Consider the following 20,975-nt stretch of genomic DNA (forward strand, 5'->3'; position numbering starts at 1 on the left):
TCTTTCTCCCTCAAATATATTTTTTTTGTGTGTATACATATGTATATAATTTATATATATGGCCACATATATGCATATATATTGTCATATCTGAGAACCTATTTTCTCTCATTAACCTGACTGCTCTGACCAACCACATCTCCTTCTCCTTATTCTCCCAATTCCCTCACCATTCCTCTTTCTGGAGAAGTGGAAAATAATTGGTACAATCACTAAATTACATTTATTGAATACTTTCGGTGGGCAAAACACTATACTAAACCCTTGAGAGAGTACAGTACAAGGAGTTGGTAGACCAGTTCCCTGCCCACAGGGACTTACAGTCTAGAAGGGGGAGACAGACATTAATATGCATAAATTATGGATATGTACATAATTGCTGTGGAGTGAATATCAAGTGCCTAAAGGGTACAGATCTAAGGACAAAGGTGATGTAGAAGGGAGAGGGAGTAGGGGAAGAGAGGGCTTAGTCAAGCAAGGCCTCTTGGAAAGAGATGTGATTTTAATAAGGCTTCGAAAAGGGGGAGAGTAGTGGTCTGTCTTGTGTGGAGGGGAAAGGAGTTCCAGACCAGAAGGAGGACTCGGGCAAAGGGTCAACGGCAAAATAGATGGGATCAAGGGACAGTGAGTAAATTGGTGTTAGAGGAGCTAAACGTGCGGGCTCGGTTATAGGAGATGGGAGGTTAGGTAGGGAGGGGATGAGCAGATTGAATACTTTAAAGCCAGTGGCGAGGAGTTCCTGTTTGTTTGATGTGGTGTTGGATAGGTAACCACTGGAAGTCCTTGAGGAATGGGGAGATGTGGACTGAACCGTGTTTTAGAAAAATGACCCTGTCCACAGCCCGAAGTATGGACTGGATTGGGGAGAGGCAGAATTTAGGGAGGCCAGGTGGGCTATTGCGGGCTTTTTTTTTAATGTTTTCTGTCAATATTAGCAGATTATTGCGATTTCCAAGTCGTGAGGATGGGAAGGCAAAAAGCCAGCCTTTTTTAGAAGATGGTATGAGCTTAAGGAGCAGAAACAGACAGCGTACTATTGCAAATGCAGTCACTTAACCCCAACCTTTGAGAATCAGTTGCTTTATTTGAAAGCCTGGGTGACAGGGAAACAAAGGCAAGAGACAGTTTGGAAGGCACAGGTGCCGCCGGGAAGTCAGAGAAGGGGCCCTTTATGAAGTCAAGAGAAGGAGGGATGATCTGTGAGGAGACAGAGAAATCCTCCCAGAAAACCAGAGCTGGGACCCTGTGGCGGAGGGGAAGCACCTCGGTGAATTTTAGGGTGGAGAAGGGAGCGAGTGGAAGGTGGAGGAGAACTGACGGAGCAGGTGGCTTATATAAAATAAGTACTTTTTAAGAGGAGGTTGGAGACGACGACACGACTGTAGGGAGAAGGCTCTTCCAGTAGGAGGATGGCAGGAGGGAGACTGCACCTGCGTCGAGTGAAATGGCCCCTCTCCGTCGACCGAGGTGTGAGGAAGGAGAGGGGGAGATGAGGAAGGAACTTTTTTAAATTGGGGCGAGAGGAACCCGATAACTTCTGTAAAACTTCTGTAAAAGATGAAGGTGTGGGAGGCGGGCTGGAAGTGGAGACGTCGGGGTGGGGGGGAAGGAGGAAAAGGGAGATCCAGCCTGGGGCTGAGGTGGCGGTTAGGGGTGAATTCGCTCGGTAGAGGATTGCGGAGGAATTGGGGATGTTAGCGTCAGGGCGGGAGTTCACACATTCATTCAGTCGTATTTCTGGAGTGCCGACTCTGTGCAGAGCACTGTGCTCAGCGCTTGGAGTGTCATTTGTCTATATTTTTATTACCCTATTTATTTTGTTAATGAGGCGTACATCCCCTTGATTCTATTTATCATTGGTATTTGTTAAGCGCTTACTATGTGCAGAGAACTGTGCTTGGCACTTGGAGTGTCATTTGTCTATATTTTTATTACCCTATTTATTTTGTTAATGAGGCGTACATCACCTTGATTCTATTTATCATTGGTATTTGTTAAGCGCTTACTATGTGCAGAGAACTGTGCTCGGCACTTGGAGTGTCATTTGTGTATATTTTTATTACGTTAATGAGGTGTACATCCCCTGGATTCTGTTTATTGTTGGTATTTGTATTTAAGCACTTACTATGTGCAGAGCACTGTGCTTGGCGCTTGGAGTGTCATTTGTCTATATTTTTATTACCCTATTTCTTCTGTTAATGAGGTGTACATCCCCTTGATTCTATTTATCGTTGGTATTTGTATTTAAGTGCTTGCTATATGCAGAGCACTGTTCTAAGCGCTGGGGTAGATAGAGGGTAATTAAGTTCTCCCACGTGAGGCTCAGAGTCTTCGTCCTCATTTTCCAGATAAGGGAACTGAGGCCCAGAGAAGTGAAGTGACTTGCCCACAGTCGCCCAGCTGACAAGTGGTGGAGCTGGGATTAATAATAATAATAATAATAATGTTGGTATTTGTTAAGCGCTTACTATGTGCAGAGCACTGTTCTAAGCACTGGGGTAGATACAGGGTAATCAGGTTGTCCCACGTGAGGCTCAGAGTCTTCATCCCCATTTTCCAGATGAGGGAACTGAGGCCCAGAGAAGTGAAGTGACTTGCCCACAGTCACCCAGCTGACAAGTGGCAGAGTGGGATTGGAACCCATGACCTCAGACTCTTTCCACTGAGCCACGCTGCTTTTCGGTGATGACGTTGTCTTCTTGTCACCCGCCTGTCTCCCCCTATTATTCATTCAATAGTATTGATTTGAACGCTCACCATGTGCAGAGCACTGTACTAAGCGCTTGGAATGGACAGTTGGGCCACAGAGAGAGACCTTCCCTGGTCATTGACGGGCTCCCAGTCTACGGGCTTACGATTAGACTGCGAGCCCGTCATCGGGCAGGGAAGGTCCCTCTCTGTGGCCCAATGGTCCGTTCCGAGAAGCAGCGCGGCTCAATGGAAAGAGCCTGGGCTTGGGAGTCAGAGGTCATGGGTTCAAATCCCGGCCCTGCCGCTTGTCAGCTGGTTGACCGTGGGCAAGTCACTTCACTTCTCTGGGCCTCAGTGACCTCATCTGTAAACTGGGCATGAAGACCGTGAGAAGCAGCAGGGCTAGAGAAGCAGCGTGGCTCAGTGGAAAGAGCACGGGCTTTGGAGTCAGAGGTCATGGGTTTGAATCCCGGCCCGGCCACTTGTCAGCTGTGTGGCTGTGGGCAAGTCACTTCACTTCTCAGTGCCTCAGTTACGTCATCTGTAAAATGGGGATTAAGACTGTGAGCCCCACGTGGGACAACCTGATTCCCCTATGTCTCCCCCAGTGCTTAGAACAGTGCTCGGCACGTAGGAAGCGCTTAACAAATACCAACATTATTATTATTATTAGCCTCCCGTGGGCCAACCTGATCCACTTGTCAGCTGTGTGACTTTGGGCAAGTCACCTCGCTTCTCGGTGCCTCAGTTCCCTCATCTGTAAAAGGGGGATTAAGACTGTGAGCCCCACGTGGGACAACCTGATTCCCCCGTGTGTCCCCCAGCGCTTAGAACAGTGCTCGGCACGTAGGAAGCGCTTAACAAATACCAACATTATTATTATTATTAGCCTCCCGTGGGCCAACCTGAGGACCCTGCATCTCCCCCAGCTCTGCACCTAGCAAGCGCTTAACAAATACCACCATTATTAACGTAAGCGCTCAAGGAATACGACTGAATGAATGGGGTTGGGCAACAGAGAAGGACCATCCCTGCCTTTGGCGGGGGAGGCCAGCGTGGGGGCGAGGATGGCTCCCCCCGGGGGCGCGCGCGCGTGCACGTGGGGGGCGGTGCGCGGCCCCGGGGGCCGTCGGGGGCGCGCAGGGGGTGGAGGAAAGGCTGGGAGTGCGAGTGCGGGCGGCCGGTCCTTGCTCGTGCCGCCCGGCCCGGCTTGGCCCTCCCCGGCCCAGGGGCCCGCCGTGCCATGGCCATCAGGTCAGTGCGGACCCGCAGCCCGCCCTCTCCTTCTGCCCCTCGTTTGTGCCCCCCTCCCGGCCCTCCTGCCCCTCCCCGCCCTGCCCTCCTCCCCCCGGGCCGGGCCGGGCTCGGGCAGCGGCCATGTTGGCCTCGTCGCCCCTCCCCGCCCGCCGGAGGCCTTCCCCGGGGCCGCCTCCTCCCTGCCGTCGTCCCTCCCGCTCCCCCGAGGCCTGACAATAACCACGGTAATGTTGGTATTTGTTAAGCGCTTACTATGTGCGCAGCACTGGCCTAAGTGCCGGGGTGGAGCCAGGCTAATCAGGCGGTCCCTCGTGAGGCTCACAGTCCTCATCCCCATTTTACAGCGGGGGGAACCGTGGCACAGAGAAGTGACTTGCCCACAGTCACCCAGCGGGCGAGTGGCAGAGCCGGGGTTGGAGCCCAGGACCTCTGACTCCCAAGCCCGGCCTCTTTCCAGTGAGCCACGCTGCTTCAGTAATAATGTTGGTATTTGTTACGCACTTACTATGTGCAGAGCACTGTTCTAAGCGCTGGGGTAGATTCAGGTTGTCCCTTGTGAGGCTCACAGTCCTCATCCCCATTTTACAGCGGGGGGAACCGAGGCACAGAGAAGTGACTTGCCCACAGTCACCCAGCGGGCGAGTGGCAGAGCTGGGGTTGGAGCCCAGGACCTCTGACTCCCAAGCCCGGCCTCTTTCCAGTGAGCCACGCTGCTTCAGTAATAATGTTGGTATTTGTTACGCACTTACTATGTGCAGAGCACTGTTCTAAGCGCTGGGGTAGATTCAGGTTGTCCCTTGTGAGGCTCACAGTCCTCATCCCCATTTTACAGAGGGGGGAACCAAGGCACAGAGAAGTGACTTGCCCACAATCACCCAGCGGGCGAGTGGCAGAGCTGGGGTTGGAACCCAGGACCTCTGACTCCCAAGCCCGGCCTCTTTCCAGTGAGCCACGCTGCTTCAGTAATAATGTTGGTATTTGTTACGCACTTACTATGTGCAGAGCACTGTTCTAAGCGCTGGGGTAGATTCAGGTTGTCCCTTGTGAGGCTCACAGTCCTCATCCCCATTTTACAGAGGGGGGAACCGAGGCACAGAGAAGTGACTTGCCCACAGTCACCCAGCGGGCGAGTGGCAGAGCCGGGGTTGGAACCCAGGACCTCTGACTCCCAAGCCCGGCCTCTTTCCAGTGAGCCACGCTGCTTCAGTAATAATGTTGGTATTTGTTACGCACTTACTATGTGCAGAGCACTGTTCTAAGCGCTGGGGTAGATTCAGGTTGTCCCTTGTGAGGCTCACAGTCCTCATCCCCATTTTACAGAGGGGGGAACCAAGGCACAGAGAAGTGACTTGCCCACAATCACCCAGCGGGCAAGTGGCAGAGCTGGGGTTGGAACCCATGACCTCTGACTCCCAAGTCTGGCCTCTTTCCACTGAGCCACGCTGCTTCAATGATAATGTTGGTATTTGTTAAGCACTTACGATGTGCAGAGCACTGTTCTAAGTGCTGGGGTAGATTCAGGTTGTCCCTCGTGAGGCTCACAATCCTCATCTCCATTTTACAGAGGGGGGAACCGAGGCACAGAGAAGTGACTTGCCCACAGTCACCCAGCGGCAAGTGGCAGAGCCAGGATTGGAACCCATGACCTCTGACTCCCAGGCCCGGCCTCTTTCCACTGAGACACGCTGCTTCAATGATAATGTTGGTATTTGTTAAGCACTTACTATGTGCAGAGCACTGTTCTAAGCGCTGGGGTAGATTCTGGTTGTCCCTTGTGAGGCTCACAGTCTTCATCCCCATTTTACAGGGGAGGGAACTGAGGCACAGAGAAGTGACTTGCCTACAGTCACCCGGCAGGCAGGTGGCAGAGCCGGGGTTGGAACCCAGGACTTCTGACTCCCAAGCCCGGGCTCTTTCCACTGAGCCACGCTGCTTCTCTAATATGTGCAGAGGACTGTTCTAAGCGCTGGAGTGGATCCAGGGTCATCAGGTTGTCCCTTTTGAGGCTCACAGTCTTCATTCCCATTTTACAGAGGAGAGAACAGAGGCACAGAGAAGTGACTTGCCCACAATCACCCAGCGGACAAGTGGCAGAGCCGGAATTGGAACCACTGACCTCTGACTCCCAAGCCCATGCTCTTTCCACTGAGCCACACTGCTTCTCTATAACACTCTGCCCAGGGGAGCTTGGCCTGGGAGAACTGGGGCTATGAGAGGGCAGTTACCCAGTCTTGGAGGGAGAGAAATGGGTGACCTCTCCCTTCTGGGGGGAAAGTGGGGCGCAGGGTCAAGTGGAGCACCACCTCCCCACACTATTCGACTGTAACCCCATCAGTGGGCAAGGATGGTCTCTATCTGTGGCCGAATTGTCCATTCCAAGCGCTTAGTACAGTGCTCTGCACATAGGAAGCGCTCAATAACTACTATTGAATGAATGAATAAGGCCGTGTAACCTGTCCGTTGAGGGGACTAAGTCCAATTTGATGGTGGTTATTTTTTTATTTTCCCCTCTGCCCCAGCCTTGAGAACAATTAGAGAAGCAGCATGGCTCAGGGGAAAGAACCCGGGCTTGGGAGTCTGAGGTCATGGATTCGAATCCTGTCTCGGCCACGTGTCAGCTGGGTGACTGTAGGCAAGTCACTTCACTTCTCTGGGCCTCATCTGGAAAATGGGGATTAAGACTGTGAGCCCCACATGGGACAACCTGATTACCCTGGATCTACCCTAGCGCTTAGAACAGTGCTCTGCACATAGTAAGCGCTTAACAAATACCAACATTATTATTATAGTAAGCGCTGATGCTTTTTTTTTTTAAAGGCGAGTCTTTGCCATCTCCTTTGGGGGAGGGCGTTTTGTTGCAGATTCATTCATTCAGTAGTATTTATTGAACACTTACTATGTGCAGAGCACTGAACTAAGTGCTTGGAATGGACAATTCGGCCATAGAGAGAGACCATCCCTGCCCAACGACGGGCTCACAGTCTAATCGAGGTGAGGAGAGGGTGCTCATGATGGAGCTTGTCTGCTCCCTCTCCTGGTGGGGTGGGCACAGGGAAGAAATGGGGGAAGCGGGGACCCCGGCCCACATGTGATGTTATTATTATAGTATTGGTGAAGCACTTCCGCCAAACTAACTCTCTTCCCCCCTTCAAAGCCCTACTGAGAGCTCACCTCCTTCAAGAGGCCTTCCCAGACTGAGCATTCCCTTTTCCCTCTGCTCCCTCTGCTCCCTCCCCTTCCCCCCTTCACCTCCCCTCAGCTAAGCCCCCTTTCCCTCTGCTCTTCCCCCTCTCCTCAACACTGCTTATTTGTATATATTTTTATTACCCTATTTATTTTGTTAATGAGGTTACATCCCCTTGATTCTATTTATCGTGATTATGTTGTCTTGTTTTTGTCTGTCTCGCTCCCCGGTTAGACTGTAAGCCCCTCATTGGGCAGGGATTGTCTCTATCTGTTGCCGAATTGTACATTCCAAGCGCTTAGTACAGTGCTTTGCACATAGTAAGTGCTCAATAAATACTATTGAATGTACTCAGCACTGGAGTGGATAAAAGGTGATTGGGTTGGACATTGTCCCTATGGGGCTCACAGTCCCAATCTCCATTTTACAGATGAGGGAGCTGAAGCCCCAAGGAGTGAAGGGACTTGCCCAAGGTCACACAGCAGACAAGTGGCAGCGGTGGGGTTATGATGTGGGGTGATGGTGGCGGAGACACCTAATAAAAATGGTGTTGAGCGTGTAGTGTGTGTGGAGCAAATCTAGGTGGGAGGCCTTCCTTTAAATGCAAGTGAGGAAAAGTTTTGAATTTCTCTCTCTGCCTTTCCCGAAGCACGAAGTCTTACATTTGGTGGTAGCCGCTGTGCTGGTATTTGGATTCAGATCTAATAATAATAATGATGGCATTTGTTAAGCGTTTACTGTGTACCAAGCACTGTTCCAAGCACTGAGAGGGGATACAAGGTAATCAGGTTGTGCCATGTGGTGTTCACAGTCTTCATCCCCATTTTACAGAAGAGGTCACGGAGGCACAGATAAGTTAAGTGACTTGCCCAAGATCACATAGCTGACAAGTTCCGGAGCCGGGATTAGAACCCATGACCTCTGACTCCCAAACCCGGGCTCTTTCCACTGAGCCACGCTGCTTCTCTACCTGGCAAACCCTAATCCCCACCTGACTCATTACCCCTGTAAAATCTCTTTTCCCTCCCTTCACTGCCCAGATGCTTCTGATGTGTTTAATTGGGTTTTCCACCGTGTCATTCTTTTGCAGTGAAGTGGCCTGTCCGGGTTTGTCAATTTAAAATGGGTCTTCAGCAGCGACTGACTTTTGTATTTCTCTCATTTCTGTCATCCTAGGATTCAAAAGGAACTGGCCGACATCACCTTAGATCCTCCACCCAACTGCAGGTTAGTATCGAACACAACCCAAAGAGGACAAATAATTTGATTTTAACTATTTTTGTTAGTGCATGTTATGATGATGCATGTAGTGTGTGCATTTGTCTGCTAAAAGTAAAATGTTTTGAAGAGTCCTTGTCAAAGCGAAATAGAGTATTGAAAGGGGAAGATGTTTTTAACAAGATTTGGCGTTTGTCTTTAAGTTTAGGGGTACATGGACACTGAAGTTGTTTTTGCAACTTGCTAACGTAGGATGGACTTAAGGTGGATTTTGAACAATCATAGGGCTCCGATTTTGGAGTGGGGTTTTTTTGTTGTTGTTTGTGGCTCACTGACTCTGGACGGTATTTGTTGCTTGGATAAGTTTTATTTTGAGTTGTCTTGACGAACTTAACCTCCTTAGGAATTTTTTTTTGTTATGAGGTGTATAAAAATGTGCCTGCTTTCAATTGGGTATATGCAGAACTCAGAAAAATACTCATCTGCTTATCTGTGATGAGTATCAAAACTCAGAGTTGACAGAAGGAAACGATAGTGTGATAAGACAATCAAAGTAAAATAAAAAGATAAATACGGTACATACAGAGTCATAGAGCATATAAAGGTAATGTTTTTTATCCTTGTAAACAAAGCCAACATTTCTTCGGCCTTGAGTATGTGTGACTTTTGAGCCTAATTCTCAGAAAAAAAAGGTTTTGTTGATTACTCGTTGTGAATGAAATTAAGCCTTTTGCTACTAGCATGGTGGGAGGTTTGATACTGTTATGACATAATGAAATTTCCATTGAATTGGAAAAGGATGTTTTAAGAATTATACTTTTAGCAATTTTAACGTCACACAGAACATTCAGCCTCAATTCTCACAATTTAGAAAATAAACAGAAAACCCATCTATTCAAGCTCAGTTGAAGTAGTTTGGTATTAGGATTTGTGGGATTCTGAAAGTATTTTGGAAACTCAAATCTCATCATTATAGGTAGTTGTAAAGAAAGAAGATGTTAAGTATTGGAAATATTAAAATAAAAAGAGATGCACTTTTTGTTACCATTAGAGAGAAATAGTTCTTGAACTATCAGTACTGTTAGAATGTTTTCCTTTGGGGAAATATTAAAATTGTGGCATTTTGAGCAAGGTGAGCTCTTAGAAGTTTTTGCTGCTCTATCTGGAAAGTCATTTGAGTTTGGAATGCTCTTTAAAGTGATTGCAGTTTTCTGTTTTATTAGACTATTATCACAACACTAACACTTGAGAGTGATTTTCAAGTACGGCCAGTGGTGGGTGTAAAAACTTGATTTGTCTACATTAGGGTGGAGAATTATTTTCCACTGATCTTTCATTTATTTGTTTTATTTAGAGTAGACAATTGAAATATGAATTTTGTAGCAAGCTGATTGCATAGACTGTGAGCCCGTCATTGGGCAGGGATTGTCTCTAACTGTTGCTGAATTGTACATTCCAATTGCTTAGTACAGTGCTCTGCACATAGCGCTCATAAATACTACTGAATGAATGAAAAGCTGTAAAGTTTAATACAGTAAAATTATACTGGCACAAATACTGGTATTGTCTCGTCATGCCCCCTTTACTTTCAGTTCATAAATGTGGTAGCCTTTTTTTCAAAAAAATGAATAGTTATGCCAATAGCATAGTTAAAAACTTTAAAAAGTAATTTTAGCATTTGCAACTTATTAAAGCATTATTCATGTCTTATAATTTAATGAAGCAAAATCTTTGTTTATAGGCAGTTGTAAATTATTTAACATACACAAGTTTGATCTTATGAGCAGTCTCTTTTTGTGTTCGTTACATTTCTAGCTGTCATTCTTTGAAATTCACTTAGGAAAAAGCCTGTTATTCCTTTCTATTTATATTTTAAATTTGATTCTTGTTTACTGAAATTGCTGAATATGTTCACTGACTTTAAATTTTTTTGCAAAACATTTTTGCCTTCAGGTGTGGTCCCATGTTTTGTTGCAAGCTCATATTTTATTAATTGAAAAGCAGACTTTTTACGTATTTTAACATAAGTTTCTTCTTTAAGACTCCAGTTTTCCTCAATATAAAAAATGTACCTTTGTTTATTTTCTTTTTATGACATTTTATGGGACTGAAGTGCCATATCTAATTTTCATATCTGTTGAAGATAGAAATGGATTGTTTTACTTCGTATTCTTTTGAGAGAAATTGTCTCCTAATAGGAGAGTTCAAACTCTTCTATTGCGTAGATATATAAATGTTTGAAAAAGACTACCCCTTTTCAGTTGGAGATAGTTTTTTTTCCTGTGGTACAAGTAAATTACCCTATTTATTTTGTTAATGAATTGTACATCGCCTTGATTCTATTTAGTTGCCTTTGTTTTTACGAGATGTTCTTCCCCTTGACTCTATTTATTGCCATTGTTCTTGTCTGTCCATCTCCCCCGATTAGACTGTAAGCCCGTCAAACGGCAGGGACTGTCTCTATCTGTTGCCGACTTGTTCATCCCGAGCGCTTAGTACAGTGCTCTGCACATAGTAAGCGCTTAATAAATACTACTGAATGAATGAATGAATGAATGAATAAATTGACTCTCACTGGAATCTTAATTTTATGTTGATTGTAGTGATCTAGTATGACATGTTTTCTAATTAAAGGATGGCATGTCAGGTCCTACTTGGGCCAGGATCGTGTCTTCTAGCTTTTAAGTGTATTGCCCAAAGGTTTACTATAGCACTCTGTGCAGTAGAGATTTAATAAATGCTTTTAATTCACGAGTCGAGGTCTAAACCTGGAAGTACTCTTGGTGTTTGGAACATGGGTCAGATGTGCTCTGTGTTCCTCTTTTTCGGGTCATTCCATCTTTTAGCAGGAAAGGCCCAGCCTATGTCTGACTGACTTGTATTTAAATACATGTTCATTCAATATACCAGTCAATCAATGGTAATTATTAAGTGCTTATTGGGTCTTGGGTTGCAAAAACGTTAGAAGATTCTTTGCCTCTTTTGGGTGTCTTAAAGAATTTGAGAACCTGACTTGGAAAACCTTTTTGAGTTATGAAATCCTTATTACCGGGTTTAGGAAGTGATTTCAGAAATCTGCCCTTTTTCTCCATCTAAATGGCCAGCATGCTGGTCTAGGCACTTTGTGTAGCCTGACTTGACTACTCTATCAAGTCCCCCCCACCCCCAATCTGCTTATCTCTTGCCTCACTCACCTTAAGTCCATACTTTACTTCGCTTCCCAAATAATTTACCAAAAACATTCTGCACAAGTCTTCACCTTTCCTCAAAAACCTTCAATAGTTACCTATGCTTTTCCACATCCGGGAAATGCTTCTGACTACTGGCATCAAGGCATTCTGTCTGCTTTCTCCCTCTTACTTATCCACCACTTTCTTCCTCCACCACATCCCAGCTCACACTCTTTACCCCTCTCAAGCCAACCTACTCACTGTGCCGTGTTCTCACCTCTCCCGCCACCAACCTCTTGCTCTTGCCTAACTCCCTCCCCATTCATCTCCGGAAGCCTCTATTGCCACATTAATTTCTAATGCCCCCATCATATCCACCCCTGCACCACCCATAACTGCACTACCTAAGCGCTTAAGCGCTCACAATCTCCCATAGTTTTTCTGTACATACCTTACATAGTTTCTCCCGTTTGTAATTTATTATAGTGTCTATCTCCCATGCCAGACTCTCCGTACTCCTTGAAGGTAGGGTTCTGTCTGCAGATTCTCTTGTACTCACTCAAGTGCTCTGCACCCAGGCACTCAGGAAATTCTATTGATTGCTGAATGTTAATATAGTCATCTCTTGATTATCTGTACTAATAGACATAATGAAGTGAATAATAAAAAACAGCAGAAGCAGCACACACATAAATTGCGCAAACACACACACTCACTCACCAAGTCTGACCCTTATTCCTTTTTGTCCTTATTCCTTCATGTAGGCAGCCAGGTAGAAAACAAAGGAGTATGGTGTGTAGGCAGAGAAAATGGCCCTGGGATTCAATTTCAGAGTTACTGCAACTGGTTGGGAAGTGCAAAGGAAGCAGAGGGAAATATCCCTAGGACCTAGCTGTGTGTGAGTGGAGAATCATTTTGGAGATTGACTGGTGGCTGATAGGGAGAACTGCCCTGGGGTCTATCTGGTTGGTCAATGGCAGGAGGCAATTTGAGTTGAAGCAGGAAGGCAGGGGGTCTTTTTTCATCGGAGATTACTGGGAATTGACTGCTTGCATACATTCAAGATGCTGTATGACAGGGAAAGACACTAGCATCAAAAGTTTAGTTCTTGCTAATAACGTCTAGTGAATTTTTTATTTTCCTTTTGGTTCTTCTCCCCCCATTAGACTGTAAGCCCATCAATGGGCAGGGACTGTCTTTATCTGTCGACGATTTGTACATTCCAAGCACTTAGTACAGTGCTTTGCACATAGTAAGTGCTCAGTAAATACTTATGAATGAATGAATTCCTCCCTCTAGACTGTAAGCTCATTGTGGGCAGGGAAGGTGATTGCCAACTCTGTTGCATTGTGCTCTCTCAAGTGCTTGGTACAGTACTCTGCACATAGTAAGCACTCAATACCATTGATGATTAGAAAAATTGTATAATCAAATGGTTCAGATATTTTCTGAGAGTTTTAATATGGCTAATTGTTTCAAATTTTATGTTTCTTTGTCATGCTTACATGCTGTGTGCAAAAAGTGCCTCTCTTCACAATTAGAGTACTTTTCGGTGAAATTGGGTGTAATGTCCTTCTGTAAGGACATATGGTATGGCAAAATAAATACTTCCTTTTTAAAATATCTACTAAACCTAAGTGATTCAACAGCTGTCTCTGTCCGATTGAACATCCTACTGTAAAATAGGCTAATTATGTAGTTGAACTGCAAACTCATACATTAATCCTGCAGACCCAGTTCTATCTGCTGTTTATAGAAAAGGGCAAAAGCTGCATAGGTCAAGCTACTTGAAACTTGGAAGTTGTGATTAAAAGAATATACATTTCTGAAAAATTAATGGACTATTTTGCTCAAGGTCTTTAAAATTCAGGGACTTTTTTTTTTTTAGTGGTACTTAAGTGCTTACTGTGTGCCTGGGGCTGTATTAAACACTAGGGGCTAATCAGGTTGGACCCAGTCCATGTTGCACATGAATGCTTCCAGTCTTAATCCCCGTTTTACAGATGAGGGAACTGAGGCACAGAGAAGTTAAGTGACTTGCCTAAGGTCACAGAGCATCCAAGCATCCTGGATTCGAACCCAGGCCTATGCTCAAACAACTGGGCCAAACTGCTTCCTAATTGCAAGCCTCTCATGGTCCAAGGCTCAGGTTTTAACCCCAGTGCTTACCATAAGCAAAACATATAATAGTAATAATACTGAATGGTCTGATTGAGCTATACTTGCAAACTTTGCCAAACTATTCTCTCATGAAGAAAAGCTCAAATTTATGAAAAGTCAAATTTAACAGTTAAATAAAAGTTCGTCTTGTTTGACAGTGCCAAATGTGATGAAGTTTATAAGCCTTAGTGAAGAGTTTTGATTTTTTTTTAAGCATGTCTTTTATGATGCAATTATAAAGACATTTGTTATTTGAACACACAGCATTTTATTAATTGATAATCTTATTTGGTAAACAAGCTTAATAGTCGATATTGTCAGCTGTGTGGCTGTGGGCAAGTCACTTCACTTCTCTGTGCCTCAGTTACCTCATCTGTAAAATGGGGATTAACTGTGAGCCTCACGTGGGACAACCTGATTACCCTGTACCTACCCCAGCGCTTAGAACAGTGGTCTGCACATAGTAAGCGCTTAAATATCAACATTATTATTATTATTATTATTGAATTTTTTCAGATTTTTTTCACTGTCATAATTTTTCCATGGCAGACTCACTTTCCCTTCCAATTTTTAAAATGACACCAGGACACCATGGAGAGTGAGCCCAAACCTCACCCTTCTACTATGTGAGACAGTTATATGGTGGAGGGGAGGAAGAGGAAGAGAGATGCATGCTTTCCCAAGGAAGCCAAATTTGCAAGTCTGTGGTCTGAGTGCTTAATATGCATATCACTGAGTTGAATATATTCTTGAATTCCTCTTAACACCAGCAGTTAAGAGTAAGAACTTAGACACTGAGAAGCAGCGTGGTTTAGTGGAAAGATCCCGGGCTTGGGAGTCAGAGAGGTTGTGGGTTCTAATCCTGTTTCTGCCTCCTGTCAGTTTTGTGACTTTGGGCAAGTCATTTAACTTCTCTGGGCCTCAGTTCTCTCAACTGTAAAATGGGGGGTGAAGCCTCTGAACCCTATATGGGACACCCTGATTACCTTATATCTACCCCAACACTTAGAACAGTACTTTGCAAATAGTAAGCACTTAACAAATGCCACCATTATTTTTAGTATTATCTTATCCCCACCTTAAAAGCAAGTGACTTTGGATGTAGTCAGGTGTCATTAAATCAAGCACCGTCTGTAATAATTTTGGTACTTAAATGCTTACCATGTGCTAAGCACTGTACTGACCACTGGGGTAAGTAGAAGATAATCAGGTCCCACAAGGGGCTCACAATCTAGGTAGGCGGGAAAACAGGTATTGAATCCTTAGTCTGCAGAAGAGGGAACTGAGGCACAGAAAAGTTGTTATCGAAGATCACACAGCAGACAAGTGGCAGAGCTGGGATTAGAACCCAGGTCCTCTGACTTCCAGGCCTGTACTCTTCCCAGGAGGTCATACTGCTACTATTCATTCATTGTCAGTCATATTTATTAAGCACTTACTGTGCGCAGAGCAGTGTACTAAATGCTTGGGAAAGTCAGTAGAGCAATAAAGAGTGACAATCCCACTCACAGCAAACTCACAGTCTAGGTTGGGGAAGACAGACATCAGTACAATAGACATCAATATAAATTGGATTCATTGCCAATTTAATTCCTCACTAGGGCTTTATGTTTGATGTTGGATACAAGACAACTAAAATTGTGGATTTGATGGGCACCAATTAAGAGTCACTGCCCAGGAAACCTGATCGTTTTGGAATTTGGACACAGTATGTTGTCAAGACTAATTTTTGAAAGGTTAGGGTTGAGTTTAAGAATGGGATTGATAAAAGGCAGTGCCGGATTTTTATGTTTAAAAGTAGGAGAGTTTCATAGCCCTTAGCTGCCATTCTCTGAATGCTTAACTTGACAAATTTGATGTTAAGTGATGCTCCCACACTAGGTGATGAGTGAATTGGGATATCAGTAAATTGCTGTTGCCATCTGTAAAGAATGTCCCTCCTTGTCAGTGCTCGACATAGATCTTTCTGTGCCGTTCAGGGATTCTAGAGTGGAATGGACTGGGTATGCTCATAAATATTCTTTTTCATAGTATAGCATAAACATCTTGGTTACCTTAGATTTTAAAAGCTTTGTAATTCCTGAATTGCCAACCTATACTGTAGAAAGAGAGTTGTGATGTGAACATACGTGTGGGAAATTTGTTTCATCTGAGTCCTGATAAGTTGATGGCACCATTAGGAGAAAATGGTTTTTGGAGTAGCTTTGATACCAGTTTAGAGCAGCCAATCATTATAATTTTAACTCAGATATTTGAAGCTCTACTGTATATTGTAAACTTATTTTAATGTCATGAAATAGACTTGTAAATTTCATCTGGGACAGTAGGATTCTGGCATAAGCATTTCTGGATTCAGATTCATATGCTAGCCTGGTGAGGAGATGCGCTTTGTCTTGGGATCTTGTAGACATAAATGTTTATCCTACTTCCTAACTTGGTAGACACATCAGTCGAGCCAAAGGTTTTATTCCTACAGCCTGTATCTAAAAATTCTGAAGCAAGATTCCTGGTCAAATTCTGGGGAGAAATAAATAATTAGCAAACACCCCAAATTATCTAAGGATGTGGAGATGAGGTAGTGGTGTCTTATGTCCATTTCACAGAAGCAACTAATGGAGTGAATACCTTGGCCAGGATTCTGAGAGACCAAATAAAAGGAAAACTAAACTCCTTCTTTGGAGATGCGTTTGCCCAACTTGTAATTGAGGGCCATTGCAGCCAGTTTAGGTTAATCTCTACTCTGGCTGTGCAATTCCTGTCCCAAGGATAAAATTTTACATTTTACAAGATTACTAGTGCACCTTTCACCAGGAGTAGTAAATTACATTTGTGTGAGAGAAATAAAATACTCTTTCAGGTGCCAATCTTTTTATAAGCACCTAGAGCCATGTGGTGAACATGTTGTAAATATAAAATAGGGGTTCATAGAAAGCCTACAGTAATTCTCTCAAATCAAATATGTGTTTAAGCAAGGTTAAATTATATTAATAATAATGTGCGTTTCTGCCAAGAGTGAAGTTGATAGTATTATATATTCATCTTAGTAAAATATGATGAAACTGCTTAATTGGGTTTTGGCTAAAGCCCTTGTTCCTGAGAGATCCTTTGAATTAGAAGGGAAAGCACATTTCTGTCATTCTAAAAATCAATTCAGTTTTTTTAACGGTATTTAAGCGCTTACTATATTCTAGGCACTGAACTAAGAACTGGGGTAAATACAAGATAATCAGGTTGAACACAGTCCATTTCCCATGTGAGGCTCACAATCTCAATCCCCATTTTACAGATGAGGTAATTGAGGCACAGAAAAGTTAAACAACGTGTCCAAGATCACACAGTAAAAAAGTGGCAGAGCTGGGTTTAGAACCCAGGTCATCTGAGTCCTAGGCATGTGCCCTATCCCTTAGGCCATGTTGCTTCTCTAAGGAAGGGCATTGTGTGTGTGTGAAGGGCATTGTACTAAGTGTTTGGGAGAGTACAAATATTACAGAGTTGGTAGACGTGTTCCCTGCTCCCAGGAGCTTACAGTCTTGACAGAGAAATGCACAAATCCAGAGACTTTTGCTACTTCAGGAATTATTGTCTTAAATCTTTCTAGGACTTTTCACACATTCCAGTGAGAGATAAACAAATTGACATGGATATAATTTAGGCTAGTCTGTGACATGTTTTTTATCCCAAAGGATTTTTATTTCCTGGCACATTACCCTGAAACAAATGACCTGCTTAGGTCAACATCAAGGTTAGAATCAGAGATCTAGATTCCTAATAAAGATATCAAATGACCTGGCCACCTACCGGAGAATTTATGTCTTTAATACAGTGATTTCTCCCGCTATCATCTGATTTTGTTTTCCAGTTGCAGTTAAGTGAATGTGTAGGAGAAACAGTGAGGACACATTGAATACAAATGAAAAGTATTCAGAAGTGCACAAAGGATAGAAGAAAAGTAATAGGAAATTATTTAACCAAGTCTCTGTGCTTAAAATTTGATTTAAAATTGTTGGTAGAACCAAAATTTATTTACCGTAAAAGTTTTTAAGCTAAAAACTACCTGGAGCTTCTCTCTATATATCTATCTACAATGTATTATGACATATGTTTTACGTTTAAGCCCAGCACCTGAGTGCACAGCTTGGCCTGCTGCATTACCTTGAACAAGGCACTTCTCTGCCTCAGTTACTTCATCTGTAAAATAGGGATTAAATCTTTCTTCCAGTGTAGACCAAGAAACCCATGTGGGACAGGGACTATGTCTAACCTGATTATCTTATATTTACCCCAACACTTAGTAAAGTGCCTGGCACAGAGCATTTAATAAGTACCATAAAAAAATGGGCTCCACCCAAGAGAAATGACCTTCGAAACTAGCTGACTTGACACAAGGATAAAGAGGGAAGCCATTTCATACAGTTTCCTCATAAATTGACAGATAGTTGACCCTAAAAAAAAGAAATGTCAAGGTATCATATTTAGGTGTGGATTGTATATTTTAAAAATAGTTGGCTTTAGTACATTAGGGCCAATACTGTGACCAGCTGACCATTAATAGGAGCCAATCCTTAAAGTAGCAGCATGTCTTGGTAATTCATACCTACTCCTTTCTTCCACCCTTTTCAGTCCGTGGAAATTGCCCTCATTCAGGTAACCAGTGACCTCTACTCTCTCCTACGCAGTAAGGGCTCAATTAATACCATCAGTTGATTCTAATAATTGTGATAGTTGTTAATTTCTGTGTGCCACTGTACTAAATCCTAGGGAAAGTAGAAGATAATCAGGTTGGACATAGCTTATGCCCCACTTGGGGAACACAGTCTAAGTAGGAAGAAGAACAGGTATTGAATTCCCATGTAAAAGATGAGAAAATGAGGCCTAGAGACATTAAATGACTTGCCCAAGGTGTCACATCAGGCAAGTGGCAGAGCTGGGAGTAGAAACCAGGTTCTCTGACTCCCAGGCCCGTGCTAGGAGAAGCAGCCTTGGCTCAGTGGAAGGAGCCTGGGCTTGGGAGTCAGAGGTCATGGGTTTGAATCCCGGCTCTGCCACTTGTCAGCTGTGTGACTGTGGGCAAGTCACTTAACTTCTCTGTGCCCCAGTTACCTCATCTGTAAAATGGGGATTGAGACTGTGAGTCTCACGTGGGACAACCTGATTACCCCATATCTACCCCAGTGCTTAGAACAGTGCTCGGCACATAGCGCTTAACAAATACCAACATCATTATTATTATTATTATTATTATGCTTTTTCTGCTAGGCCACCCTATTTCCACAATCCCGAAATATTTCAGTCAAAATCAATGGTACTTGAGCACTTTCTGTGTGCAGAACACTGTACTAAACACTTGGGAAAGTATAACAACGTAGTTGGTATACATGTTCCGGGCCCACAAGCTTACAGTCTAGACAGTCTAGGCAATTCTTGTAGGACCAGAATATGTCTACCAACTATACTATGTTCTCCCAAGAACTTAGTACAGAGCTCTTCACACATTAAGCACTCAGTAAATAGGACTGATCGAGAAGGGGGGAGGCCGACAAAGTAAATTACCAGTATGAACGTAAGTGCTGTGGGGCTGAGATATCAAGTGTTTAAAAGGTACAGATCCAAGTGCATAGGCAAAACGAAAAAGAGAACAAGTAGGAAAAATGAGGGCTTAGTTGGGGAAGATGGAGGTGTGATTTTAATAGTGACTTAGAGGTGGAGATAGTGGTTATTGGTTGTATATAAAGTGGGGAGGTAGTTCCAGGCCAGAGGAGAGAAAGGACCAAGAGTAAATGTGGGGAAATTCCATTGGTAGACTCTTCTCCCCGTTTAATATCCTGTCCCTCCTAAGTAGTGTAGGAGGAAGTGAAGTGGTGGGGCTGTACTTCCCTTTTTTTTCCCCCCCCTTTCCCCTCTAGTCTCTAATAGTGGTTCATAGTACAGGCATTCCTGCTACAACAAAGTAGTTGCGTTTTCGAAATGTGCTTTGTGACAGCCATTGTTTCCGTGATAAATAAGAAGTTAGGACGAAGATGGTTTCTAACCAATTGAAATAGAACACAACTTCTTTGCAGTGGATGAAATTCAAGAAGGTTATGGAAAACAACTTGTTTAAACAGTCTGCATTCTCTGTCATTTAACTGAACTTCATTAGCATGACTCTAGGAGCCAATTTGCACCAGCTTTAGGTTCACTTTCCAGTAAGTAATGGTAATGGCGGTGCATTTGGTTCCCTGTGAAATGCTAATGATTGATTACATTATTGCTGATCAGCCTTGGGAATCTGAAAAAAATTTTTGAATCCAGTACTCCTTCGAGACAAATAGAGTTATAACCATTTTCAGACTGTGTTACAGCACTTGTTTCCCTATTCTTCGATCATCTCGCTTCCAAATTATGCTCCCAAATGATGCATTCAGGCAAGACTGCCTACAGCGGTTTAATTCCGGGATGTATACTAGCCTTACCCATTGAAATTCAGTGAGAAAGTTTGAATGGAGAGAAGGGTCCAAGAGAAGATTCTGGCAGATGGCAACATGAGCCTTTACCTCTGTGGCTTGCAGCTCTGCCTCTGGCCTGTCGGGTGACCTTGGATAAATCATGCAACCTCTTTGCGTCTTAGTCGTTCGTGTTTATTGAGTGCTTACTGTGTGCAGAGTACTGTACCTTTTAGGAGAATAGAATACAACCATAAGCGGACATAGCCCCTGCCCAAAGTGATCTTGGTTTCCTCATCTGTAAAATGGTGTTAAGATCCCCACTCCCTCCCTCTTTGATTGTGAGCCCCATGTGGGAAAGGGACGGGTGTCTGATTTGATTGTACTGTGTTCACCCCAGTGCTTAGCGTAATGCTCCGCTCATAGTGCTTTAATAAATGTTTTTGGAGTCTTCCAAAAACCAAATAGCTTCTCTTCCAGATTGTTTATACAGAAATAGAGGAAACGGAATAGGAGAGCAGTAGCTCCATCTTTCTGCTTCACAAGGGCAGTGCCCAGCTGGGACACCAGAGAGAAATGTGATAGTTAGGGAAGCAGCTTGCAGAGCCCTGCAGGATTTATGTTGCAGGGTCTTGCTTAGTCCATCTCGATCTCAGGCATTGGGCTAATTGATGTGTGGGTATTTACCCCACTGGTAAATGGGCCCCGTTGCTTCATCCTGGGACCCTTTTTTCCCATCCTGCTGCTGCAACATATTTCTCAATGGGAAGGTTGTGGTGGCTCTTGTAGCTGTGGCAGTTATTGTGGCTGTCTTCTGGACCCTGAGCCGCGAGGAGCCCAAATTCCCAGCCGTGACACCCCACTGCTTAGTTG

The 20,975-nt window shown here is 44.1% G+C and overlaps 1 protein-coding gene across 11 annotated transcripts in view; it reads left to right on the forward strand.

Annotated features, from left to right (window-relative positions):
* UBE2E1 (ubiquitin conjugating enzyme E2 E1) overlaps positions 1-20,975 on the forward strand; it is a 77,940-nt gene that overhangs the window by 12,683 nt on the left and 44,282 nt on the right. For 10 of the 11 annotated variants that reach the window (XM_039912909.1, XM_029071120.2, XM_039912910.1 and 7 more), the window contains one exon: positions 8,309-8,359. In XM_039912909.1, the coding sequence (XP_039768843.1) occupies positions 8,309-8,359 (51 nt within the window). Of the gene's footprint in view, positions 1-3,809; positions 3,946-8,308; positions 8,360-20,975 lie in introns of those variants that run through there. The other variant, XM_029071122.2, reaches the window with a different exon arrangement.

This window comes from Ornithorhynchus anatinus, chromosome 8 (genome assembly GCF_004115215.2).
Source record: "Ornithorhynchus anatinus isolate Pmale09 chromosome 8, mOrnAna1.pri.v4, whole genome shotgun sequence".
Classification (NCBI taxonomy): Eukaryota; Metazoa; Chordata; class Mammalia; order Monotremata; family Ornithorhynchidae; genus Ornithorhynchus; species Ornithorhynchus anatinus.